Raw genomic sequence first — 27,941 nt, forward strand, 5'->3', positions numbered from 1 at the left:
CCCCGGTGGAGTATTATTTTATTTCACTTCAATGTTACAACTGAAGAAGGGGTATTTGGGGAAGGAAAGAGACCGGTCCTTGGAGAGCTTTTAAAAAATTGGCGCTCTAAGGTCAGATTCAGTGCATGGAGTCCTACTGCCATGCTCAAGGTTGGATCTGCCATATTGGTAAATAATTTTCTCCCTGGGTACAATTTGGCATCTCTTGTGACACGTCTTATAAAATTAGCCACGTGGCGGAAACAAGTGAATCAGCCTCAGTGTTCAGGAGGGAGGGAAGGCAAGACCCTTGAATTATGCAGACACTGCTGCCATTCTGCATTTGGTTATATATTGCAATAGCAATCTTCAGCCCAGCATGTGGGCGATGCTTTGGGGCATTTTGGAATTAAGCATGAGCCATCAAATTAAAGCACAGAATTCGTAGATCTGCTAAAAAGAAGAGTAAGGTGCAAATTTAATGTTAAGAGATGAAATGTATTGTAAATGCAGGCTGCATCTGATGCTTCCCTAGCTAGCCCTTGTTTGGCTGCTCTGGTGTTAATGGAATGTTCTGGCAGTTTAATGCCTTAACAGTTAGTACTAAGGCCTTAAGGACAGAAGAGATTGGATGCTCTTGGTGGACAAGCAACATAGATTGAGATTATTACTCCTACAAGGGCAGCTTCTCCCTTCAGCCTGCTGTTTGTGATTTGAAAACACTTTTATTTTCTTTGTTTATCTCTTTCATGGCATTTCTCCTTATGGTATTTTACTTGCTTGGGTTTTATAAATGAGGAATAAGGGTTAAAAACCCAAACACTTAATTTGTTTGAGATGAGCCAAGTCGGAGAGGGAGGAAGGGGAGCTCATGCTTCTTGCTCCTGGAGCGCTGTACTTGCTCCAGTCATAATTGCTTTGACATTGCTAGACACTATTTCTTTTCTCTGCCTTTTTAAACATGGTGGCTCCCTTGACAGCTCTTTCTTAATTAAATAGAGAGCTGGAGCACTGAGGGATGTTGCAGAACTAGGCCTGGTAGAGAGGTAGCATGAGCTCTCTGCAAACCATACTTCTCCCTGCCATATATTCCCCACTCTCTTTCTTTTTTGGGCCTTAACTGACGCTGCACACATGATGCCAACTATCATTAATGCTAACTAGGTTCCACTTAACCAGGGTTTACAAACCTACTTCAGATAATGGTTTGAAACTGTTCAGTATGTGTTGAAATATATAGCTGCTGGTCAGCTCACCTCTCCATCCCTCCCCATATGTGCTTCTCTACAGCCGCAAGTTCTCTTCTTCCTGCTCCCCACACTTTGAGAGCCAGTGTGGTGTAGTGGTTAAGAGCGGTAGTCTCGTAATCTGGGGAACCGGGTTCGCGTCTCCGCTCCTCCACATGCAGCTGCTGGGTGACTTGGGCCAGTCATACATCTTTGAAGTCTCTCAGCCCCACTCACCTCACAGAGTGTTTGTTGTGGGGGAGGAAGGGAAAGGAGAATGCTAGCCGCTTTGAGACTCCTTCGGGTAGTGATAAAGCGGGATATCAAATCCAAACTCCTCCTCCTCCTCTTCTTCTTCTTCTTCTTCTTCTTCTCCTCTCAACTGTCCTCCTGAATCTGAGAGCTCTGTTTTATAGTATACATAAGGGATCAAGTAGACAGTCTCATAATACTTACTGATGTTTTGACCTTACAGTGCTGTTTGCCTTACATTATTGTTTCAAGAACTGTTGCTCAGACCGTATAGAAGGTCCCTAGATTCAGTCTCCAGCATCTTCAGATGGAGCCAAAACCCTGGAGAGCAGCTCTCAGTCAGTGCCAGTGATACTAAGCTGGATGGGCCAGTGGTCTGTCTTGGTAGTAGGCAGATTCCGTTGTTCCTATTACTGGTCAGTGTAGTCCAAGGCACTGAGACTGGCAGCTGCAGAGGCTTTGCTATTGGAGATCCTTCAACCTTGGATATCAGTGATTGGATTTGGGCCCTTAAATATGCAAAGCACATGAACTAAACAGTGACCCCCATCATCTTATGTAATCCAGAGAGCTGTCGGCACAGGCAGTGTCCTGGTGCCAAAGAAGCTGGCATTTGAAGACCACTGGTACCTCACCATATATTTATGGGTCAGAACAGAACATGCATTCACACTCCTGCTCTGCCTTTCCTGGGACAAAGAAATGGCCGGTCTCTGGGTGGGAAATGTTAGTAATATTGATGCAACTGCACAGCAGTTTAATATGAATTATTCAGTAGTGTGGACCTAGTCATTCAGCTGCTTGCATGTTTCTGTTCCTCCATCCCGTCAGAGCTCTTTTTTGTGTGAAGGGCTGTTCTTAATGCCAACAGAAACTGCCCATAGTAAACAAGGGCAGATTTTTGGTCCATATCCAGGAATTTGATTTCATTGCATCCATGTAGAAATAAAGCATGTCAGCAACAGAATAACCCTTGATGAAAGTGATAATTTGTATTCCCAGTTCCACCACACCTTGTGTTGGCGTTTGAAGGAAATAAAAAGTAGCCAGCAGTTTATAAAACAATGTGTTTTTTTGCTTTTTTAGATTCAAACCTGCCCTGCATGTTACTTGGCTGTTTCAGCACTAACATTTAAAAGGAGGTAAATGATGCAACTGTGTGTTAGAGGGGAAAGAGATAACTTATGAGTGGTAGAAAGATGTAAGGGGGAAAAGAGGCAACTGGAAGAACTGATGTAGTTGCAGAAATATGCAGCGTAAGAACAGTATTGAAAAAGGACAGACAGCAACACAATAAAGTGACATGGACAATATATGTTTTGATGTGGGAATGCCATAAAGTTTTTATTGCTGCTTGATTGTTCCCTCATTAGTAAGGTCCTCCCACAGTGTAATGCTGTCCCATGCTGGTGGCAATAAATGTTATTTAATACCTACGGTCATATAAAGCATTCATTCTGTTGCTCTAGAAAAATATCTGTGTGGTGTTGCTGTTGGAAACCTATTGTGATGTGTGTGTAGACGTTAGGAACAACATCACATGCTTTAATTTACAGATTTAAAATCTGTGCCTAATTGTTATCCTACGGCAATGGTTTCCTTGCCCTTTCAGTTTCTTTACATATGTTAAAAACATTCTCTGTGTAATGTTTTTGTGTGCTATTTCTATAGTTTACCAACAAGCCTTGCACTGTGCTTCATTTTCAAATTATGTGCTGGAGATTTATAAGTCTGTTTTTAGTCTGTGTAGAATGCAAGCAGAATATACTCTTAACTGCATGGCTTGCAGAAAGCCACTACAGAACTGATCCTTGGTCATTGAAAGCCTTGTCTCTAATCTGCCTGTTCAAGGCCATTTCTCCTGAGTGTGTGTGCATGCACGTGTTTTTGAAACCTTGGGCACTTCCAAACTGTCACTATTTTCAGTTGGGATTTAGTTATATGCCAGCACATTCAGGCTGTTCTTGAAGCTCTTGTGATACAACCCACTTTCCCCAAAGATGTGACTTTTTGTGACAAAGGAAGTGACTGGAAAATGTTTGATGCAACATCATCTAATCTATCTAAAAACAAACCAGGATTAATGCTCAATAAACAAGTTATCTGTTTGTCAAGAAAGCATAAGCATGGAAGGTAAAATTGCAGGGAATATTAGGCCTTCTTGAGAGGTCAAAGGTGTCTTGAGGTCTTGAGAGGTCAAATCTATTTTTTTTTAAAAAAAAAAACTGTTTTACTTGGCACTTTTACTCTGCAGAAGCAATTACACAATATTCATATCGTGAGTTTTTTTAAAATCTCCCAATTGGCTTTTCATATTAGACTTTTTGGTGTAAAAGTCTTTAGCAAAAGCACACTTAAGCAGCTGAAGAAGGCTGTTGATTGCACCATAACAAAGTATACTAAGCAACACATTTCTCTTTAAAGCTGTTAATACTTTTTCTTAGGTCCATTAACTTCAGTAGTCTACTCTGAGTAAAACTTGGCAGAATATAATAAGTTATTTGAACTGGTGGGCTATTCATAGCCGTGCCTTTAATGAAGTTTATGCATGAAACAACAGTACACGTAATGCTTTTCAGACCAAGAGAGTATGCAGAAAGATTCTCCCTATGACTGATGTAGCAGCACAGAGCACAATTGATCTGGATCAAGGCTTAAGCATATGTTATTTAGTTATGTTATTTACAGTAACTCCTGTAGTCTCAAAACATGGTGTGATTCCAAGCAAAAAGACTGCAAGCTATGCTATATTGCTCATGTCTGTTGTTTCATCTGTAGCTAAATCATAGAAAACAAATTCAACAGCAGGTTCTGAGTTTTCAGGGTTTCAGACAAAAGTCCTTTCCTCAGTTTATCTGGGAGTGAATATGGGTGCCTATGGATACACGCATGTACTCTGTCACTGAGTATAAGTGACAATTGCAATAAGAAATCATCACCAGAATTTATGGCTGAGTGTGATAACTATCTAACCCAGGGATGGGGAACCTGTTGTCCTCTCTGTGTAACTGGAATCTCATTTCCCATCAGCCCCACCCAGTATGGCCAATGGGCAGGGATGATGAGAGTGGCAGTCAAGCAAAATCTGGAGGGCCATGGGTTACCCATTCCTGATCAAATCATTCATCTATGTATCTGCACTGCATATAATGCCTTAGGGATCAATCCTGATGCTTCCAACAGTGGAGGACCAATTGAAGAATATGGACAAGAACAGACAAGAACAGATAATTCAGCTATCTAATGGGGCATCTAAAAATTGAAATGAATGCTCTTGTGGACATAAATTGCATGCTTACATCCCTCTTATCTGTCTCTAATAGGCCTTTAGGTTAATACTCAATTGAAGAGAATGCACCTGTGCAATGAATGAGATTTAATTTATAGAGGCATTATTACAGTATTCTTAATGTATTATTTTGCGTAACAAATATAGGGGAAGCCTACCTTAAGGTAGATCCAATATGTAACAACCAAAGGAGAGAAACGATAGCCTATTGAATGATTTGCAGTAGAATCACTAGGGGAGGTTTGAAAATGCTGCCTCAGAAACATGGACTTGAGTGTAATTGACTGGTAAGGAAGAGTGCAGGGGACATTCAGAGGTTTGCCACGTGATGGCGACAATGAGGTGTTGGCAGTATTTTATTATAATTGTATCTGAAGCCAGTGAAGGTTTTGAGAAATTGTAGCTGAAGCCTTAACACTGTAATAAAGTTCTTAATGTGTTAGAAACCTAAAGCCCTGCCACAGCTTCAGAAAGGCCATTGAAAGACACTTAGATATCATGTACGAATATGCAGAGAAATCAAATTCCCTTCTGAAAACAAGACCTAACCTTTTCAAATAGCAAAGCTGAAGAACTCTTGTACATTAAGTGTTTATTAAGATATTTTAGGAAAGTTCCATAGATCAAGTCCCAATGAATTGCTAGGGCCTGATAGCATGTTCTCACGAACTATAAAACAAGTTGTGTATATAACAGTTGAATTACATATTCTGATCTATATACCCTCTATATAATAGTTTCATGCAAGAAAAAATTTATGTGTAAGAAAGGTAATAAATGCACTATCAATCTTAAAAAAAAATGTGTGTGTGTGTGTGTGCGCATGTGAGGCAAATAAGCAGCCTTTCTAAGTTGTAGTTCTTAGAAAAAACAGATAAAATATGACACATTTAATCAGTTTTCTAATTCAGACAGGTGGCCATATTCGTAAATAAAACTCTTCAAGAAGCTTAATCTAAATGGTGATGTCCTTGGATTTTAAAAACCCTTCTCACTGAGTGTTTCATTGACTGAAGGTCCTTGAATAAAAGCTGACGTCCTTTTCTGAAAGTCAACAATGGATTATAAGGCAGCAGTAACTCTCACTGTGAAGAGAGGCGAGAAGAAGGGTGATCCAAGGATTTATACCAGGATGCTGTTTTTTTATAGCCATACAAAAAGACCAAGAACAAATAGTAACCAGTGATATCCAGTATATTCACAAAACATTATTTAAGAGCTACAGAAGGTTCTTGTGATAATGTTTGGAGAATGCACTTTGGCAAGAGCAAAATCACTTCAGTTTAATTGAAAATAGATGCTTGAATTACTGTTATTCAAGGAAGATCAAAATTTTGGTGCTGCTTACACACACACACACACACACAACACAACCAATATCTTCAACTTAAAGGAACTTGCTAGGTAAATTTTTGTTTGGCAAAATGCTTATAGAACTATAGTCCTCTTACATAATAGTCTGTAGCAGAAAACCTCAAAATATGCCCTTAATGAAAAAGCATTATTGGTTGCTGTGTGTATCATGGTGGTAGGGAATAAGAACTTGTTGTGAAAATGATAAATTACACTTTCTGGAGTGTATCATCTTGAATAACTATTGGCTAAGGGATAATTTTCAGTGGTATCTGAATGTATTCCATACCACCCCACAGCAAGCCACTCAGAATGCATAGCTGTATTTGGGTATATTTAGCATTTAAAGCAATAGTGTCTTGAACAAACTGATGCACTTGTCACTGAACAAACTGACGCATTGGGAGAGAATGAATTGTGCCTGGTTGGATTATAATGATGCAATTGTAATCAGAACCCATACCTGAAAGGAACCCCAGATGTTGGTGTGTGCGTGCGCACCCACCCACACCCACACCGTTTTAAAGTAAGTATCTAGCCCTCCATAAATGAAAGCTATGAAACAAAAAGTATAGGCAACCTTCAAATTGATTTCTTTAAGATGAGCCAGCCTGGCTGCTCACACGTTTCAGTATTTTTAGCTAATGAGTGAAATCAGAGCTATGATTGATGAGTGAGTTGTTTGGAATTCCTGGGGTGTTTCTCCCTCCCCTTTAGTGTACTTTCCTTTCCTGCTTCTTTCTCATTCTAGCAACCAGGACACATCTTTCCTGTGGTTGGTCTGTCTAGGATCAGGTATTCCCTAGAAGTTATTTTCTCCAAATGCTACTGCGCAATAGGTGAAGGTGGGTGTTAAAGAATGTCTCCCAACCTCCACATGGCAAATGCAAAATGAGAAAACTTTGCAAAGAGGCTTAGGCATGTCTCCTGCTGTGTAGTGTTGAAGTCTAGGCACTCATTAAGAATTCACTGTATAGTTAACCTATAAATACTGGTACATTGTTATACATTTCTAATCAGATTAAATCTCTTTGTGTTTAATGGCGCTTACTCTTAGGTAAGTGGTTGCAGGAGTCCAGTTACAGTTTTCCTGTGTGGAAGGAGTAAGAAGAACAGAATTTATAGAGAGCCCACCAGGCTTAAGCTTATTTTGGGAAGTGGGGGGCAGGTTTTTACTGAGTAACTAGGTAAAGTATTGACTCTGGTTTTCCTTACTATTTTTACTTGCAAAGGAAACTTAGTAAATACAATATTTACTCTCTCGCCCTGACCTAGCCACTGTGATCCACGCGACAGTCACCTCCAGACTTGATTATTGTAACTCACTCTACGTGGGGCTGTCCTTGAGACTGACCCAGAAACTCCAGCGGGTGCAGAATGCCGCGCCAAGGCTCCTTACGGGGTCCTCGCCGTGGGATCACATTCACCCGGTGCTTTACCATCTGCACTGGCTCCTGGTGGAGTAGAGGATCAGGTTTAAGGTGCTGGTTTTAACCTTTAAAGCCCTATACGGCCTAGGACCCTCATACCTACGGGACCGTCTCTCCTGGTATGTCCCAGGGAGGACCTTACGGTCTTCAAACAAAAACATCTTGGAGGTCCTGGGCCACAGGGAGGTTAGGCTGGCCTCAACCAGAGCCAGGGCTTTTTCAGCTGTGGCCCCAATCTGGTGGAACGCTCTGTCACAAGAGACTAGGGCCCTGAGGGACTTGACATCTTTCCGCAGGGCCTGCAAGACAGAGCTGTTCCACCAGGCCTTTGGCCAAGGCACAGTCTGACCCCCTCCTTTGGTAATCCTCGTAGAACTTTAGCCCAATGGTTGCCATTAATTTGATTCTGAATTGATTTTAGAATGCTGTGTTACGTTTATTGTTGTTAGCCGCTCTGAGCCCAGCTTCAGCCGGGGAGGACAGGATATAAATAAAATTATTATTATTATTATTATTATTATTATTAAAAACCCTCTTCTTTCCACCATCGCTCTCCTGCAGTGGCTACAGGCCTTAGAGAATTCATTTTAGGAATCATGTGATAGTAAGCTCAGCTGAACATATGGGACAACTTGGAGACATCTAGAGACAAAGCAGCATGTGAAAAACAGCAGCTTGAGGTATTGGTGTATATATTTTAAAGTGGTATGCTGTCAAGCCTGTACTTCAAGTCAACATGTCTAGGACAGGGATGTAACAGAGGAGTTCGGTACACAATGAGCACTGACAATCAAATATTTGTTTGGTTCCTTATGAAATCACCTTAAGTAGCTTTGATTGAAACACATCTAAATAAAGACATAATCCTTAGCAGATTAGTTTGTCTCTTCGGCAAGCAAGTTAACAGCAGTCAAAATTTGTACTTCGGGTAGCCAGTTCTGTCACTTACATATGGTTGTTTCGTTGTTGTTGCTGCTGCTGCTTTATGTCAACTGTCTTGAGATGTGAATCATGTAGTTTTGAGATTCATATGCAGTAGGGCAGTGGTGAGGAACATTTGACCCTCAGAGGGTGCTGGATTGCAGCAACTTGTATCATTCCTGACCAATGGCCATACTGAGTGGGGCTGTTGGAGTCCAGCAGCACCAAGAGGTATCCCATCCCTCTGGGTATAGGATGCAAAGTTCAAATGACTTTTGGCAAGCAATAGGATTGCAACTTACCCTGCCTTTGTTTTAATTGGCTGCCAACTGTGCAAAGAGTCTATAACCTGGTAAATAGGCTCATTGGTACAGAAGACTGCAGGGTAACTGCCTAGAACAGAGCTTTCCAAACTGTGTGTCGTAACACGTTAGTGTATCAGCTGCAGTATGTAGGTGTGTTGCGTGAACGCTTTCTGCGCTCCTCCCGGGACTGGAAAGGGGCTAGTTTAACCTTCAGTTTGCTAGTACAGTAAAATTGAATTGCTGAATTACTGTGTCGCGAAATGATGCCCGTCTAAAAAGAGTGCCACCAACATGAAGAGTTTGGAAAGCTTTGGCCTAGAATATGAAGGCATGTATTACCACCTGCTCTTTCAGCTTAGACATACTGTGGTTCCAGTAATCAGCCTTTATGAATTCTTCCATTTTGTCATCTCTCCAGTTAAAACCATTGCATCCAATCCAATTTATTGTACAGTGGTACCTCGGGTTACATATGCTTCAGGTTACATACACTTCAGGTTACAGACTCCAGTAACCCAGAAATAATACCTCAGGTTAAGAACTTTGCTTCAGGATGAGAATAGAAATTGTGTGGTGGCAGCGCAGCAGCAGCAGCAGCAGGCCCCATTAGCTAAAGTCATGCTTTAGATTAAGAACAGTTTCAGGTTAAGAACGGACCTCCGGAACGAACTAAGTGCATAACCAGAGGTACCACTGTACTAGCCATTGGCCATGACAAATCTGAATTGAAAATAAATACAAGCAAAAGGGGTGTTATGCCACAAATAATGGTCTCTCTTTAGATCTCTGTGTCTCCCTCACAGTTCATGGCTATATTGTCCAGGGTTGTCTTTTTGATCTTTTTAAATTCTCCATTAACAAAAAACTTGATGCCCTTTTACTTAGTATTATGCCAGGATAATTTTTATTTTTATTTTGTAAAAAAGTGGCTTTATGAGTCACTGAATCGTTTAGGACCTTCTCTGCCAGGGAGAGATATCATTCCTGTACAGATGGTAAGGTGAGAAACTGCCTCCTGGGTCCTATGTATAGTGGGCAATATAGTAAATAGTGCAAGATGTCTTCCACCTGCAGTTGCCCACATATAAAGAGTCTGTCTTTGTACAGTACCCTGTTATATCTTCTGTCTGGGATGGCAGGCATAGCTTGAAAATGCAGCTCAGTAAAAGTGAATCTAAGTGAGACCGGCTGGATATTCGACAGGTAACTGGCTCTAAAATGGACCATTTTTAGAAGGGGGAACAAAGGAGAGCATTTAGAGTATGATTATATTAATGTTTAAAATAATTGGAAAAGGTGGATACATCACATCACTTTTCCATACTGTTATAATCTTAAGTATCAGGCAGTGCTAACTTCAACAAAATAAAGCTAAGCTTTATGACACTGCTAAGACGGCACATATGTGATAATCTGTGGGAGACTGCTTAAAATTTGTCCAGAAGATTCAAGGGACTGAGGAAGCACAGTTTATTAAAAGCATTTGTTGAAACAGGCACAAATCTGTCTTTGATAAGAGCACTTAGTGCTCATGATGTGAATAATTACGTGGGACAAGGTAAAAGATCATCTGGTTAATGTTTTTCATATCTGATCTGTCCTTGATTCTGTACGTAGGCAACCTTGTGCTACAAGCAAAGGAAAATGAGTTAAAAGCTGAGCATGTTTATCAATTAGGGTCCTGCTTCTCTTTTTAATTTCTGAATTAAAGGGTGGCGTTAAAAATGCCATTGTATGTTGTGGTGTATGTGAAATAGGCTAGAATTTACTATTCAGAGCAATTTCAAAGAGGTATGAAACTGACAGTGGATATAAGAGAGGACAAAAATGCAGCACAATGCATCGTCCTTGCCCACGTAAAACAAACATAGACCATGGAGCTACACTCCACTTTGTGGAGTATTGTGCTATCAAAGTTTCATGAGGCTTGACTATTTGCTATGAAAATTGCCATTTCAGGGTGTGAGAAATGCCCCCCCAATACACATTTTGGTTCCTTCAGGTGTATTTTGTCTGTTTTGCAGCAGTCCTTGTTATCCAGTCTGCTACTTGTGGGAGGCCGCTTAATTCTTTTCACCACTAAATTTCCCCAATCTAAATAATACCTCAGTGTTCATAATGCTGCTATTTATTTTGTTGTGGGAAATGTGCAAGCAGCTATACATTTTCCTCAGCAGAACACAGCGCCAGGGGCTTTGTGGATTTTTTTTAAAAAAATACAGATGTGTGTGTGTTTGTCTTCTTGTTGATGCTTCTGGATGCTTCATGAGAAGTGCTTCATAAATAAAAATAAATTAAACAAATAATATTTGTTCGAAGCAACAGTGTGTCTAGATTGCTAGTATCCATTCTTTCGGAATCAAGCCACAATGTTTTTCAAGAGTCTGGCAAGTGGAGATTTCCTCTGGTCTCAGAGAATTCAGGAAGCTATGCCGTCAAATCTTGGGTGAATTCACCACATAATAGCTGTGGGAATCAACTACAAATGTTAACTCAGAATTCCTATTCCAAATGAATGACCTCACCTCAACTTAGTGATGGAAATAACATCTCAGTTTTGCCTTTGTTTACCGTTTGGGGGGGAGGGCAATGCAGATAGACACTGTGATAAAAATATCCATTTAAGAAGTTTGCTGGAAGAGAGAGGTCTTCAATGGGCACCAAAAAGAAAATATTGATGTTGCCTGCCTGATAATGTATATAATGGGAGTTCCAAAAGGTACATGCCACCATACAAGTTGTCTGATTCATATATTGTATGGAGAAGACTTCCTGATGATGATGATGCCCTTTCCTGCAGAGCCCAGTGATCAACTGGGTATATACAGTGTGGGTTGAGATAACCATTTAGGTCATGCGAACTATTGTTAAAATATATATATGGGGGGAATCAACTGATGGTGAGTTGAGACCCACACAGTGTTTTGAAAATAGTAGATCACTTTGTTTCCCTGGTGGAGCACTTGAAGGTAGTGACTGGGCAGGTGAGCAAGAAAAGAAGGGCAAGAATTGCATATCAATGTTGGATTTACTGCTACGCTAGAGACAAATATAAAAGAGGTGACAGCAGGTTCAGTATTGTGACTTTCCTTTTTTATATTGAAATGTGTATTAAATTTCCCATCAAATTTGTATTAAATTTCCCATGAAATGTGTATTAAATTTCCCATGGCTGGAATAAATGCTCTGTATTATATGTATTATGAAACAGACAGAATGGGAAGATGCTGAACATCCTTTAATGGCAAAGTGCTTTTATGGCTTTTCCAACAGAGCTTGAACTCCAAATTTGCTGGTGATCCATATAGGAAACAAGAGCATTTCTGCATCCAGTGCCAGAATAAAATAAAGGTTTGGCATTTAGGCTTTTGGCACTGAAGAAAGAACACTCTATCGCCTTAATTTCAGCTTATTGTGCATTTAAATAGCATTGCACTTCAGTGTAGATCACTATGATGTATGCGTGCTGATTGCACAGATGTATTTGTCTTTGTTTACATGTGCTACGAAGCCCTGACTGGTAACAACATTCAAAATAAATATATATAAACTAACACATGGTGGCTGTCTCAATATGCAGTGTGCATGCTGTTTCCTGTGGAAGATCTGTCATGCCTTCCATGAGAATGGAACTGAAGAGTATTAGGTATTCATGGAGAAATTGGTGTTTGCTGCTACTCATTGAATTCCCACCTTTCCCCTTGACATTTTAAAAAATAAACAGCTGTGTGGCAGAAATCCAACAGGTGCTTATTTTGCCAGCACTGCATCTCTGTTATAGGAAAAAAGATTCCTGCTGAAGTTTTGTCTTGTCAGACAACTGCTAAAGGCATGAGGCCTTTCAGGAAAACAGCATAGCGACACTAAATCTGCCATATCAAAGGCTTCCAGTATATAGCCCTGGTTTTGTTTTCACTGATATAAAATTTAATTTAATTTTGCAGCAAAAGAAATGTAAGGGGTGAAGAGGGCATGCATTATTTAGTTTATCAAGTGATTTAAAATAACCAAAGGCATTTTTTTACCAAAAAGGAAGCGCGCATATATATATATATATATATATATATATATATATATATATATGGGGTGTGTGTGCTGTGCTTGTTTCTTTGTACATTTGAGTTAACATTTATCACAGTTGGTCTCTGTTCTGTGAACTTTGCTAAGTGGCATTAAAAAAAAACAACCCCTCTGTGCACACTTACTCCTTTCTGGTTTTTTCAGCTGGTACTTAAAGCCAGGAAGTAATTAACTCTAGATTACAGTAATATGACTTCTGTAAACTAGTGTTCTTGTGACAGGAACATCCTAGTAATTGCAGGGCAATTGGTAGTCTTCTCTTGCAGCAGTGACGGGTCCAACCCTGTGAAATGCTCACTACCTGTTCTTCCTTCTGACGTTAATGAAGGCTGAGGGCTTCTAATGATTCACAGAATCAGGCTTCATGGTAATTGTAGAAAATTGCTGCTATTCCATTACTTGCCTCTTGCTACAAAAGGGGCAAGAGAAGATGAGAGAAGGTACATCTTGCCAGAATTTGTGGCAGCGTGGATTTGCATTTTATTAGCAACAGGAAATTCTGACACCATGTCATTGGAAGGAGCATGTTTTATGGGCATGTTACCTTCAGCAGTATGTTATCTTTCAGTTTCTCAGCACCCTTTCGAGTACCCTACTTATGCCACTGAGCACCCCAAGCAATATTGGTATTGCAACTAATCACCTACAGAGCTGAATGCTGATACGTATTAAAATAATTGAATTTACTACCAATATTGGTAACTATGGCGTAATGAGAAAACAAAAGCACATGGTGTTACTGCAGCAGAAGTGGTCAAATCATGTAGCAAAGGAAAACCCATTTCATATGAAATGGGAATTATTGCAGTCCCTTCACCAGATAGTGCCCAAGCCTTATTCAAGTTGTGTTGCACTGGAAAGAATATAAACCTTGGACTGTGCCTTGAAGCTCGCTGGGTGATCCTTAGCCATCACCAATGCTCATCCTAGCCTACCTCAGGGTTTTATAATGATAAATGAGGGGGGAACCTTGTTATACAACCTTGAGTAGGGAATGGAAGGATTCGCCCGTTTCTGGTCTCTTTCAGTTTTGCATGTGCTCATTTGTAAGTATGTTCAATCTCATTTCCATATCAATTTGTGGATATTTATTAACTGCATGAAATATTCACATTGTTTTCTGTTTTTCAAAAAATGCACATTTTAATTTGGATTTAGGTACACTTCAGCAGAAAACTGTGCTGCAAAATTAAAAGAAGTCTAAAAAAACTGAAACATAACTGTGTTCTGATTTATGAGCCTAGGAATTGCAAATCAGGTTTGTTTGCTCTAAAATGCAGATATGACAAAATCCTTGAGTAACCTTGAAGACTTGTGTGTGTGTACATTTAATTTCCTTAGGTCAATAACAGTTTCTTCAACATCCATATTTGCATATACAGTATGATCTCATCTTAGAATTTGATTCCAAGAGTTCCGCATATGCGCAAAAACATATATACTCAAACCCTTGGAATTGCCCCTGCGCAAACATCCTGGGCCTTCTGTGATCTCACAGGAACACCCGACAACCGGCTTTTCCCCGCTCAAAAAGAGCTTTTAAGCTCTCTACCTTGCTTGGGGAGCAAGGCCCTCTCTGCACACCAGCTTTGAAGGCCATGGGAGGATTTCACAGAGCTATTCCAGTTCCTACGAGATCTCATCCCAGACCTGATACGCTGAGAGAGCCTTGTTTCCCAAGGCACAGAGTTTAAAAGCTCTTTTTTCACCAGAAAAACCCAGCACAAAATAGCTTTTAAGCTTTCTACCTTCCTGCATTTCAGGATTTCAACTAATGACCTTTAGACGTGTATGATTGAAATTACGCTAGTTAAATCAGTGTTGGATGTGATTGTACTGTACCAGCAATAATTTCGGTACATGCTGGTACAGTATTGCACAACATAGAAAGAAGAGCTGAAGTAAGCATACCAGTACTACTCTGAGATAATGGGAGTTTGAAGATAGAAAAGTATTTAGTATGTATCGGAGTTTTACCAATCCGAATGGAGTGGGGGAAAGCATGGCTGTATCTGAGGTATTTTTAACATTGCGTTTGTTTCAGAACAGGATTCATGGATATTTATTACTCAGAAAATTAGTAATCTCCTATGATGTGGGTTTAGCGTGAGGTGGAAATGATGCATTACTGTAATGCTAAGTTTTGGGGTAGACATCCAATTTGGCCTTCAAGCTTTCTCTGAATGGGAACATTATTTATTTATTTTTAAAATAAAAAGGTCTTTGACATTTACAAACCAGAGTAGGTTGGGGTTTCCCCCCTTCATTCAAACCATTTTTTAGAAATACACTGAGAGCAGTTGAAAAGGGTATTTAATCTGCCCTACTTTTTCTTCTCAGCAGATCATAATTACTGATAGAGACATCTTGAAAGAGCTGTGTTTTTGAAATAAACTATCCCCTCAAGCTTCATAATGAGCATTATATAGAAATGACCTTTCCCTTGACAGTGTTCAGCGTACACATTTTTACACTCTAATAGTATCTCTCAACAAACTTTATTATCTGAATTGGGTGGATCCATGAGTTGTTCTTGGTTTAAAACTAAAGCACTTTGCTATTTTACTTTTTACTTCATTTTCACTTCTTATTCATTACAAAAATTGAGATAAATAAATAATGTTCCCATTCAGAGCCAGCTTGAAGGTCAAATTGGATGTCTATCCCAAAATGTGCCTCTGCACTTAGCATTACGGTAATGCATCATTTCCACCTCACGCTATACCCACATCATCTGAAATTACTAATTTTCTGAGTAATAAATATCCATGAATCCTGTTCTGAAACAAATGCAATGTTAAAATACCTCAGATACATCCATGCATTCCCCCCTCCATGAAATGGTTGTTGTTTGTTGTTTAGTCGTTTAGTCGTGTCCGACTCTTCATGATTCCATAGATCAGAGCATGCCAGGCACTCCTGTCTTCCACTGCCTCCCGCAGTTTGGTCAAACTCATGCTTGTAGCTTCGAGAACACTGTCCAACCATCTCGTCCTCTGTCGTCCCCTTCTCCTTCTGCCCTCAGTCTTTCCCAACGTCAGGGTCTTTTCCAGGGAGTCTTCTCTTCTCATGAGGTAGCCAAAGTATTGGAGCCTCAGCTTCAGGATTTGTCCTTCCAGTGAGCACTCAGGGCTGATTTCCTTAAGAATGGATAGGTTTGATCTTCTTGCAGTCCATGGGACTCTCAAGAGTCTCCTCCAGCACTATAATTCAAAAGCATCAACTCTTCGACAATCAGCCTTCTTTATGGTCCAGCTCTCATTTCCATACATCACTACAGGGAAAACCATAGCTTTAACTATACGGGCCTTTAGTGGCAAGGTGATGTCTCTGCTTTTTAAGATGCTGTCTAGGTTTGTCATTGCTTTTCTCCTAAGAAGCAGGAGTCTTTTAATTTTGTGACTGCTGTCACCATCTGCAGTGATCATGGAGCCTAAGAAAGTAAAATCTCTCACTGCCTCCATTTCTTCCCCTTCTATTTGCCAGGAGGTGATGGGACCAGTGGCCATGATATTCGTTTTTTTGATGTTGAGCTTCAGACCATATTTTGCGCTCTCCTCTTTCACCCTCATTAAAAGGTTCTTTAATTCCTCCTCACTTTCTGCCATCAAAGTTGTGTCATCTGCATATCTGAGGTTGTTGATATTTCTTCCGGCAATTAGGCACATACAGTACAATACTAAATGATATTTTTCTTTTACTGATGCCAGATTCCTACAGAAGATGCTTCCACACTGTGGAATAGCCACACTTTGACTACTCACTTTTTCACAGGGCATCTATGTAACATCACCATCATGTTCTCCTCTTGGCATTTGGAACTTGCTGTTTTGAGAAAAGTAACTGTAAACTTCTCTCGGAGCTAACTCCACAATCTTTGGATCTTGACATTTGAACTGAGGTGTTTGATTAATCGTCAGCCACAATGTGTTAAATGCACCTGAGCCAATGATGAAGCAGAATATAATTTTCTAAGGTAACAAGTGGGGGGCTCCCTACTTGCCTCATTGTTGAACCAGCCAGCCCCCCACCCCCAGTAAGGCTCGTTGCCACCTCCACCTCCATCTCCTCAACCTCTCTCTGAGAAGGACTGTGGCTGCAATCTTCACCCCACTGACTTGGGAGTAAGCGCCACTGAATTCAGTAACACTTGCTTCTGAATAGATATGCTTAGGATTGTGTTGTGAGGCATTATTATTAGCATTCTGTCACAATTCCAAAAACTAAAAGTTGCTGCTGCAAACTGCTCATGTCAGGACAAGGCTTAACATCTTTATAATCCTATTGAACTGTGTCCTCTAATTTCTAGAAGAGAGGTCAAATAGAAAATCATATTTTCAGGGAGAGTTGGTGCTATGGCCCAGAAGGGCTTTGGTTCAATGATGATGAATCAGAACGGTCCATTTAATGCAGCAGCCTCATATAGGAAAAATGAAATTGTGGTTTGAAGTTGTGCAGTTTTCGTATTACATACAAACTATAGTAGAAGTATAGTACCTTCATTATACACCTTTAAGTGGTTGATTTGATTGACATCCTATGCCCTTTTAAAATGTGGTTTTTTTGAGGGGGGTGTTATTGGGTTGTTGTTTTTATTTTGATTATATATTTTGTGGTTTTATATTCTGATTTTGTTCTGTGAACCGCCCTGAGACCTCCAGGTATATGGCGGTATATAAATTCAAATAATAATGCGGACTGCATTTTCGTCAGTGAACACACGTACACACACATGGAGAAACAGTAGTACTAAAATATAAGATTTCAGAGATTTATAGGGCTAATACTTCTCTCAAAGTATGGTTGCATTTTCCCAAGTCTGAGGTTAACATAGAAAGACTCGGAGAACCACATTTGGCCCCTGCACTAGGTTTCTCACCCCTGAATTGGCTCCAAAGGTGTCAGTCCACTCATGGAAGTGTGGAAGATCATCTTTAAAGTAACCCTACAATTGGCGTGTATATAACTTGGGACAGTTGTGTTTTTTTAATGCTACTTCACTGTTGTTGATGTAGTTGTTGTGATACAGTGACTGCTTACCAAAGCGAAGGCTCTTGTGGTTCATCCACAAGTCCTCCCTTAAGCCCAGTACAACCACAGATCCACTTCTGCCTAAGCATGGGAGCCACAACAAAGGGGAATTTCTGTCCTTCAAGAGTTTAGCATTCTAGTTCAGTCACCTGCATGCAACAGAACTGCAGCAGTTTGCCCCAAACGAGAAATTATATGTGTGGATATGTGTGCTTTCATTTGCAGGACATGGGTGCTTTGTTGGAGAAACATTGGAGGGATTTCTAATGTCATTATATCAACACCAGAGTGCTGCAAATTACTGCAGAATACAGGATACTGAAATTTTGCACATGACAGCTTCAAGGAGAAAAAGTCACTGACCATTTCTAGCGTATGAAATCTTCTGCTTACAGTACAACAGAAGGGGGGGGGGGAGAGAGACTGTACTCAGTAGGTCACTACTTTCTTAAGGAGAGTTTCTCCTTCAGGTCCCCAAAATATCAGAAGCCTGGTCCACAGTAACTCATGGAATCATAAAGTTGGGAGGGAACCTGAGGATCACCTAGTCTAACCCCCTGCAATGCAGGAATACGCAGCTGCCCCTTACGGGGATCAAACCTGCAACCTTGGCGTTATCAGCACCATGCTGTAACCAGCTGAGCTTTTCAGTTTAATGCTGTTAATGATAGGAATTTTAGTGCAACTGTCCCTGTCCTGTGGAACAACACTCCTGTTGAGATACAACAGGTACGGTACTTTCCAGAAACAAAAACATACTCGTTTCAATTAGCTTTTCCAGCTTTGGTGCCTGTCTTGTATTGCTTTTAAATCTGGGTTATTTTTGTACAGTTCTAAATCTATTTTTAATTGTTCTATGATATTTTTATGTCAGCACCTACATAACATGTGATTCATAAATTTATTACTAATATTACTGATAAAAATGAAATGGAAAGTTAAATTGTTTTATTAGCAGCTCCAGCTATTGGATGAACTATGGTTCTCCACAACAGCTATTTTCTATCACATTCACTACAGTTAGATTATACAGCCTTGCAGATGAAATTCCTTTCAGTCAAAGACATCTTATTCTTCCCAATCCTGCCACGCTTTGCAGGGACAGGAATGCATACAGTTAATTCTGTCACAATATTTTGATCTTTGGCTGATGTTTTCTTCTGGGACAGTGCTATGGATCTGACTTTGCCCATCAGATGTGTGTGACCATGATGTCGCCATTAAGTTTTATGTAAGCATCTACTAAAATCCAATTTTAAAATCCCCTGGCTTTTGCCAATGGTAGTTCATAGATTTGGACTGAAATAAAGCAAATATTTAGCTGTCAGACTTTAGTGGAAAAATATGTTTCCTTGTTATTATTATTATTATCATCATGCATTTTAAATCGCTTCCTTTTATCTAAAATGTATCGGTTACTAGGGAAATAAAATTCAAGAGTTGTAAAAAACCCCAACCACCCCTCTTTATTTGTTTTTAGTGGCTGTGTTCTTAGAATAGCTCGTTTTTCTTTGTTTTGCTGGTGACTATAAAGCACATGAAAAATGAAACTAAATCCATCAACAGAGGGACTTTAATTGCAAGCAGTATAATTTGTTTAATACATTTTTCCCCAAAGGAGACTAAGACAACGTCCATTTTAAAAATACTTCTAATACTAGCATAATCCTATGTATGCCCTGAGAACTTATTCCCAAAGTAATAATCACAACAGGACTCTCAGTGGGACATCTTTTCATGAAAGGCATTTACTATGGTGCCAGAAATGTGAGATCTCTTGCACTCAAGAGGATGAGTTGGAAGATGTAGCCTTGTGGATTTTATGTCTTTACTGTGCCAGTAAATAGATGACATCTTGTTTTCCTTGCCGGTGGATTTATGGCATTTTATTATACTTTATTGTCTAAATGACAGGTTCCAAGTCTCAAGTTATGCTTATGAATGTCTGATGCCATGTTGTGTTCTCATAATGGCTAATGAGGGTTTGTCACTAGAGAATCATTTAGAAGCCTAACCCAATAGATAAGTAGCTGTGATTGCATTGGTGTCCATTTTTGCAGAGATTATGCAACACTAGACTTCACAGCCCATATTTGTACCATGGCTGGTATGTGTGTGGCATAACTTGGGATGTGGTGGTTGATTGGCCACCTCAGTGCTTCTTGGCTGGTTTTAAAATTACTGTGCCTTTGTTGTATTAATTCTAGTTCAGGCTTCCTCAACCTCAGCTCTCCAGCTGTTGTGAGACTACAATTCCCATCATCCCTGACCACTGGTCCTGCTAGCTAGGGAACATGGGAATTGTAGGCCAAAAACATCTGGAAGGCCAAGGTTGAGGAAGCCTGGTCTAGTTCATTCTAGATCAGTCTGTGGGATACTGCACAACTATTCAACTCTAGTTTGCAGCCTTACTAGTTTGTACTGGAGAGTACTAGTTTGCAGCCTTAGAAGGTTTTCCCATTTTCACTATAAAATATTACAGATTTTTTTAGTCTGTGAAAGTCTGCATCATCTACCTGATTTAACCATTTTGAGAATGTAATTTTTGAGCATTTACTAGTGTTTGGGTGCAGCTGCATGATGGTCACTGGATTACCTACAGCAGCTTTTTTCTCAAAACAGCTCCATTTTTTTTCTTGCATGTCATGGTTAAATCTATCTATGCTGTAAGCGCAAATACTGGAAGCTGTAATCAAAGTCTTAACAACTGAAGTAGGAACCCAGCTCAGAAATGCCTGTCAGCAAGATGAATGAAAAATGAATAGCAAAGAAGATTTAAGTAGGCATCTGAAGTGTCTACAAGCATGTACAGTATTAAGGGCACAAACACTTGGCAATTTTCCTGATTCAAATGCTCTGATTATGTCTTATGGCACATAACTGTGCTACATGACTTAGGTGCCCTGCTCTCAGTGGCGGCTAAACACAATGGAATTAATCACCACTTCCTTTAATAACATTTGTATGTTGCTCTCTATGACATAGCATTTATCACATGCACTTAAGTCTTATCTCTGCCAGTCTGGGATGCCTAGCAGCATTTACAGATCTATTTTCATTGCTGTAAAAAATTAAACAGTTTTGTAAGTAGGAATGAGAGTGTGTGGAATATCTGGCATGACAGTGTGCTGAATGGTTAAGGAGGAATAGAGGAAGGTTATTTATCTATCTTATGGTACATGGCCAACCCTTAATAACACTCAGTATCTTTTTGTTTTCACTTAACATAGGTGAACAGGGCTGCCAACATGGTGCCAACTTATAGATGTCCCTTGTGTGTGTTTGAGTGTGATACATACACACTTGTCATTTATCTACTAGCTTTAAAAAAGGTTAGCTTCATTTTTCTGTTTCTACTTCTTAAACCTTCTCCTGCTGTTGGCAACAACAACAACGAAAAGCAGTGCCAAAAATAGGTTTCTGACTAAGCCATACTCAGAGCTGATTCATTGAAATCATTGGAATTTAATAGTTAGCTTTGTTCATTTCAATGCAATTACTATGAGTAGGGTTTAGTTGGATACAGCCCAATAAACCGAGAGAGAGAGAGACTGCTCAACCTGGAAAGCAATATATCTTGATTGTATTTCAAATAGAAAAAAACCCATAGGTTTTTCTTCAAGATGCCTACCTATGATAGAACTTATTACAGTATCAGTCTGGTGTGGCTATTCTCTGTGTCTAGCATAGCAAAACTGTAGGGCTTAAATGTTGCAGTGCTTAGAGACGGAGGATAGTTTAGTTTAAGCAAACCAGTCTTTTATCTTGTCTTATACTTTGATCCTACTCAGTTATCTGTTTTCTTTCCTGTGCTTTCTGTATATTAATCCCCTTAGCCTGTCTTGCAAGTCTCCTTTGTAGTATCATTTTCACTATAATTTCACTATTTTTCATAGTTAAATTGATTAGGCAGGGGAATGGAAGGTCCCCTGTGTCCTGTGAGGTCATTAGTTTCTCATGAAAACAGAGATCACTATTAATTAAGCAGCAACAAATAAAACAATCCAAAGCACAGAAGAGGAAATAGTTTTTAAACTTTCACCATGTTTTGGACAAAGATGTGCAACACCCTTGTATATTCTTGCATTATTCGCTGCATATGTGTAGACACGTATTAGAAGAGTTTTAGCATAGCCAATGAAATAGTGCCCTTTCTTTAAATTGTTTAAGGATTTATCCGCTATACATCTGCATCTTCCTATCGCTGATGCAATGTCTCTGCAGTGTCTGTACAGCATCAAGCTTTGTGACGTGTGAACGATTAGTCAGTGTATCCCCACCCGGAGCATGTGTTTACTAGATCAGTAAGCCCTAGGCTCAGACTGTGTGATCAATATACTGTTTGCTTATACTGGAAGACCTGGGTAAATTATGTGCTATGATAACACTTCATCATCAAGTGGCAGCTGTTCAGACCATTTGCGTTTCGACTTCTTGTCTTGGTCTTTTTTTTATATACCAAGCAGCAGATATTGCTAACTTGCCTTTTCAGAAGAGTGTCTTAGTGCCATGCATTGCTGCTGAAGGATATTTCTTTTGAGCATGAACCAAAGCTTGCATAGTTAGCCAATAAGGCATGTATTGTGAATTTTAATCCTCAATAGCTTTTCATTCAGAGTCATAAATAGATTTTTTCCATAGCTATCACAACAGCCACTCCTCTCACCAACTCCTGATGTTTTATTGTTTGAATGCAAGCCCTGTTTAAGGAAGTTTTTAATGTTTAATAGACTGTTGTATTTTAATATTTTGTTGGAAGCTGCCCGGAGTGGCTGGGGAAACCCAGCCAGTTGGGCAGAGTATAAATAAATAAATTATTATTATTATTATTATTATTATTATTATTATTATTATTATTATTATTATTATAGTTAGTGTGTGCATATATGGCGTGAAACCTTTCTGTATCAAAATGTAGGGCAGAGGTGCCATGGAGCCAACTTTTGAGGATTGCTGTTAAAGAAAGAGAAACATTGGCAGGTGAGAAGATGATATTGCTTGTAGTGGTCATGGTGTAAGTACCGTCTCTTTCCTAACGCCACAATATTAAAATAGGAATTGAGAAATCTTTGGCTAAAGATCGTATTAGATTATATTTGGTGCAACAAGGCACATTTGGGACAAAGAAGCAACAGCTGCATTGTCAGGTTGGAATTGAATGCAACACTCTCAGGCTGCAGTCAGTCAGAGGTTAGGGGTGCTTAAGCCCATTGACATCAATACTTGCCAATTGCGGCCTTAGATTTTCTGTCTGAGTGAGAAGCTATTATGGAGATTATAACTGGGGCTATTATTTTCTCCTCTGCCATTGAACCGTTTCTAGTTCTCCAAAAACCATGTTTCTCTTTGAAAATCCTCACTGATAAAGGTGGCTGGAATTCATTTTTAGTCTTCCGTTTCAATTGAAACGAGCAAAGCCACTGCCACGTCGACAATACAGCATTAATGTTTTAATGCAGAGAGGTGAGGAGGGCAATTTATGCCTTTAGCACCCCGTGTGGGGTCAGGGTTTGCAGCTTTTGCTAACGGACCGCTGCTCAATAGCATGCATGTTAAGGGCTCATCTGCCTTTGTCAGAGTATATAGCCTAAAAATTTGTCAGTGTTTATAGGATTACGTTTGGAACTGTTTGTCCTGGGCTTTCACAAATACGGGTTGTTTTTGTTTGCCTCGCAGTTAGCCAGAGTAACCATTAACATGACTAAGCTGTGTTGCCAGTAAGAATATAAGAAAAAAGAAAACGAACAGCCTGAAATTATCCAGTTACCTAGTTGTTGTTTTTAAGATAAAATGTTCTTTCCCATCATAAGATAAAAGTTTTCCGTGGAGCCTTTTTTTCATCAACATTTCATCATAGTGTTATTCTGTAGAGTACAGAAAAAAAAAATGGGTGGGTGAGAGAACAAGCCTCACAAACAAAATAAAAGAGGGGAGAAAAAAGTATGTTAATAACGAAGCAGCTGGACTAGAACCTGAGCAGCCCAGGGTTCAAATGCACACTTAGTCATGAAGCTCCCTGAGTGACCTTCAGCCAGTCACCTACTCTCAACACAGCGGTTTGTGAGGCTAAAGTGGGGCGGGGGGAGAACCCTGGAGAAAAGATGCAGTATACGTGTAATCATAAATAAATGTAGAATAAACCACAAAAAAGAATAAAAGGAATAACAGGGATCTACCTAATGCAGAATGGTGGCAAACACCATAAGCAGTTCCTCAGTATTACAAATAGAATACAAATACACAAAACCAAGATGGTTGTTTCATTGGTCAAAACACACATTATAGTGGTTCAAAATAACTGTAGACAAGCAGTAGGCAGAAGTTGGATTGGGATCTACTTTAAATAGATCTATGCATTTTGTTGTTGCTTTTTATTATTATACATTGTTTTTTCTTGCTATTGGCCTGATTTTTTTTCTGTCGCTGCTTCTACAAAATTTATTTAATTGATTAGGGTTGTAGCCTGCCACGCTTCAAGGACTTGGGAGCAGATTAACAGTGCATTGAGATAATGGTGGTGAGCAAGATTTTGTTCCAAATGGTATAAAATCTAAAGGGCAGATGGGAACAGAATAAGATGCAAGATTCTTAGGAAATAAGTGATACATTTATATGACTCCTTGGGCTCTAAAGTTCTGCATTAAGAAGCATCCTTTTAAGTAAGAAACATCTGACAATTCTAGTATCTGTGAGGGTGGAGAAGCTTTCACAGCAAAAATGATTTGTGTTTAGTGCCTTGAGGGTGGGCAGAATGTTCTCGACATTGTGCTAAACCACTCCTGGTTTACAAAGAGTGCTTCTCTCTCTCTCTCTCTCTCTCTCTCTCTCTCTCTCTCTCTCTCTCTCTCTCTCTCTCTCTCCCTCTCTCCCTCTCCCTCTCCCTCTCCCTCTCCCCCTCTCTCTCTCTCTCTCTCCCTCCCCCCTACCGACATCTGCGCAGTTAAGATTAGGCTGTCAGAGTACATCTAAATCAGCTTTGATTTTAATTCTGTGTGTCTTTCTTAATACAGATTTCTATTTCCGTCATTGTATAGCACTGAAGAACTAGTTCCTTTTAAAATATGGCTCAGATTAAAAGCCCCCAAAGTAGGGTGTGTGGTTGTGTGTTCGTGTGCAGGGCTTTGTGGTGCTGCTTCAATACAATCTATGGACCTATCACAAATGGTATGTTTGCATTGGCTGGCTTTAAGAGTTTGCAAGGCAGAAAGTATTTGATTCTTTCAGTTGCACTGAAGCTTTCCAAGTCCAAGACTGCATCGCTTTTATCATGAGTTATTTTTAGGGCACCTCAATTTGGGGCTCTTGTTGAGTGTAAACAGTGCAGCTGCTTCCCTGTGTCACATGACGCCATTGCATGAAGCTTTGTTTAAAAGTATGAAATTAACAGCCTGAATTCTTGCTCTGCTTCTAGCAGTCCCCCCCCCCCACCCGTAGTAGCTTCAGTCCTTAAATTATCTTTGTTTATGGCTATCTTTAAGCTCCCCAGGACTCTTCAAGTAACACTCAAGAGATGTACGTTCTGTATATGCATATATTCTATACACACATATGCCCAGGATACAGAACCATAGGACTTCTTGTCCCCAAAGGGTGGAAACACTTAATGTTCCATTTTGGTGACAGGTGGTCTTAGAAAGAGAGAAAGAAAGAGAAAGTTGCAGTTATTATTTTAAGCAAGCGATTTATGCCGTGCTTAAAACATGTCTCTCTTTTGCAGGCCTGTAGTGTTGATGTGGATGTTTTGGGCTGCCCAGAGATTAATTGGATGCCCGTGACAGCTATGTAAACTACAGTTCTGCAAAGCCTCGGAAACCCTGCGAAATGGAGGAACTATATAAGGACACGCAAAACCTGCCTATGGATGTTACCACCTCGCCCTCAGCTATGGCAAACAACAAGCTAGAAAATGGAGTTGCCCAGCTGATAACAGCAGAAGCCTGGAATATCAATTCAGCAGACTTGATGAAGAAAGCACTTTCGCCGCTGGTGACTGTCCCCGCTCCATCAATATTGACACCGCCAGCAGAATCCCAAAGCGGGGTCGCTCTCAAGGTAGCTGCCACAGTGCTTCAGCCCATTTGCTTAGGAGACAGCCCTGTGGTTCTCCCAATACACCTCCAAGTAGCAGGAAGCACAGCCCCTCAGATTGCTCCGAACGGCAACACTCCCTACGTCATGACCACTCAAGGCCCAGTGCCACTGCCTGTCCTCTTGGAGCAACATGTGTTCCAGCATTTAAACTCCCCACTGGTGTTACCGCAGAGTTCTCCCTGTGCAGCCAACTCCATTCACAGCAACCTCTTTCAGGGCTCTTCTGCTCCGTTGGGACAGCCGCAACTGTTGGATCAGAAACCATCAAATACAGCTCAGGAGTCTGTCTTGCCTCCTGTGTTTCAGACACCAGGATTTGCTGCTGTTTTGCAGGATCTCTTTCCCACACAAGGCGCCTTAGGTCCTTCGCCCTATCAGCCACCCCCAGACTGCTCTTCTGTCCCCCCGCCACAGCCCTTCAGCTCCCCGTTATCTCCACTGGTTCCACCAGCCACACTCTTGGTACCATACCCCGTGATTGTTCCTCTGCCAGTCCCAGTTCCTATTCCTATCCCCATTCCCATCCCCGTGCCCCATGGTGCTGAGTCTAAGGCCAACATGGACTGCCCGAAACCAGCTGCTTCGTTCGTCTTGCATTCCTGCAAAGGCACCCAGACTCCCTTAGAGAAAGAAGAACCCAAACCATTCGATTTCATCCACCACAGAGAGCTTTCCCAGCTGAACCGGCACACTGTCATCAAGATGAGTAATGAGAATGAGGTCCTCGATCTGTCCATGAAAACAGCCCCTTTGCTTAAGGAAGGCGAGGACAATTCCCAGCTCTCACTGGAGGGCGGCGCTTTGGACCTCTCGATTACTTCCTGTCGGAAGGCTAGCAGCACCGAAGCAAGCAATAACGGCACCCGATCTGGATCCGCAATGGATGGCGCTTCTCATTCTGCAGCGGATAAGCTTTCCGGTGCGGTTTTGCCCTTTGCTCCTTCCAAACTGCACGAGGCTCCGGCAAAGGTGGAAAGCAGAGTGATCAGTAGTGGCTCGTCTGAACTCCTGAGACAGCAGCCCAAATGGCTGGTGGACCAGACCAGTATAGCACCCTGCGAGCCACCCACTGGCAATAACATTGAGATTGTGAGCACGTCACAGACGGCCAAAGTGATCGTCTCTGTCAAAGACGCGGTGCCTACCATTTTCTGCGGCAAGATAAAGGGCCTCTCGGGGGTTTCGACGAAAAACTTTTCCTTCAAAAGGGACATGCCCCAGGACTCGGTGTTGCAGTGTTACGATGTGAAGAATCAGCCGGAAGCCCGGGATAATGCAGAGGCTCTTAGGAAACCTATAAAAAACAGGAGTGTCAAGTTAAAGAAAATGAGCTCGCAGGAAATACACATACTCCCAATCAAAAAGCAGCGGCTCGCGGCCTTTTTTCCAAGAAAGTAATTTATGAGGTTTTAGAATGTTTTAAGGTATAATTATTATAAATAAAGAGATGCACTTCATTTTAAATTGCATTAAAATGTTAAGCTATCTTTTAAGTTATTTCGAGGCAGAGGACTGTGGAGTGGGGAGGGGAGGGGGAGGGGATGGAGCAGCTTGGGTGGGGGGAAGACAGCTGGAGAGAACTGGCTGCGTCTTCCCTGTACAATGGGTCCCCCTCCCACCTTGTTGCGCTCTAAACTTTTCATGAAAACTAAATAAAAAGCAGCATATTTTTCAAGTGGATTGCACCTTTGCAGCTTTAATGGGATACAATGGGTGAATGAGCCAGAGGGGTAAGAGCTATTTTCACTGCCATGAAGTGCTTTGATGATGTAATTCTGAACAATGGTGGGTAGAATGGAACTTTCGGAATAAATATTTGTATGTGCTAGTTTGGTTGCGGTATTTTGTACTTTTTTATATATGATTTGCACTCTGGGTCCAAAAAGGTTTGGTACAAGTCTAGAAACTTGTATAGCTATTAACTTTCATGTTCTTGAGCTGTTGAACTAATCCAAGCTCATTACCCAGTTTTACGCTTGGCACT

The 27,941-nt window shown here is 40.6% G+C and overlaps 1 protein-coding gene across 4 annotated transcripts in view; it reads left to right on the forward strand.

Annotated features, from left to right (window-relative positions):
* Positions 1-27,785, forward strand: part of RAI2 (retinoic acid induced 2) — a 98,302-nt gene extending 70,517 nt beyond the window's left edge. For 3 of the 4 annotated variants that reach the window (XM_081907631.1, XM_081907630.1, XM_081907629.1), the window contains one exon: positions 25,584-27,785. In XM_081907631.1, the coding sequence (XP_081763757.1) occupies positions 25,688-27,355 (1,668 nt within the window). In that variant the 5' untranslated portion in view covers positions 25,584-25,687 and the 3' untranslated portion in view covers positions 27,356-27,785. Of the gene's footprint in view, positions 1-22,806; positions 22,847-25,583 lie in introns of those variants that run through there. The other variant, XM_081907632.1, reaches the window with a different exon arrangement.
* Positions 27,786-27,941: the final 156 nt, after the last annotated feature.

This window comes from Podarcis melisellensis (assembly GCF_964234715.1).
Source record: "Podarcis melisellensis genome assembly, chromosome: 4".
In the NCBI taxonomy this organism is placed as follows: domain Eukaryota; kingdom Metazoa; phylum Chordata; class Lepidosauria; order Squamata; family Lacertidae; genus Podarcis; species Podarcis melisellensis.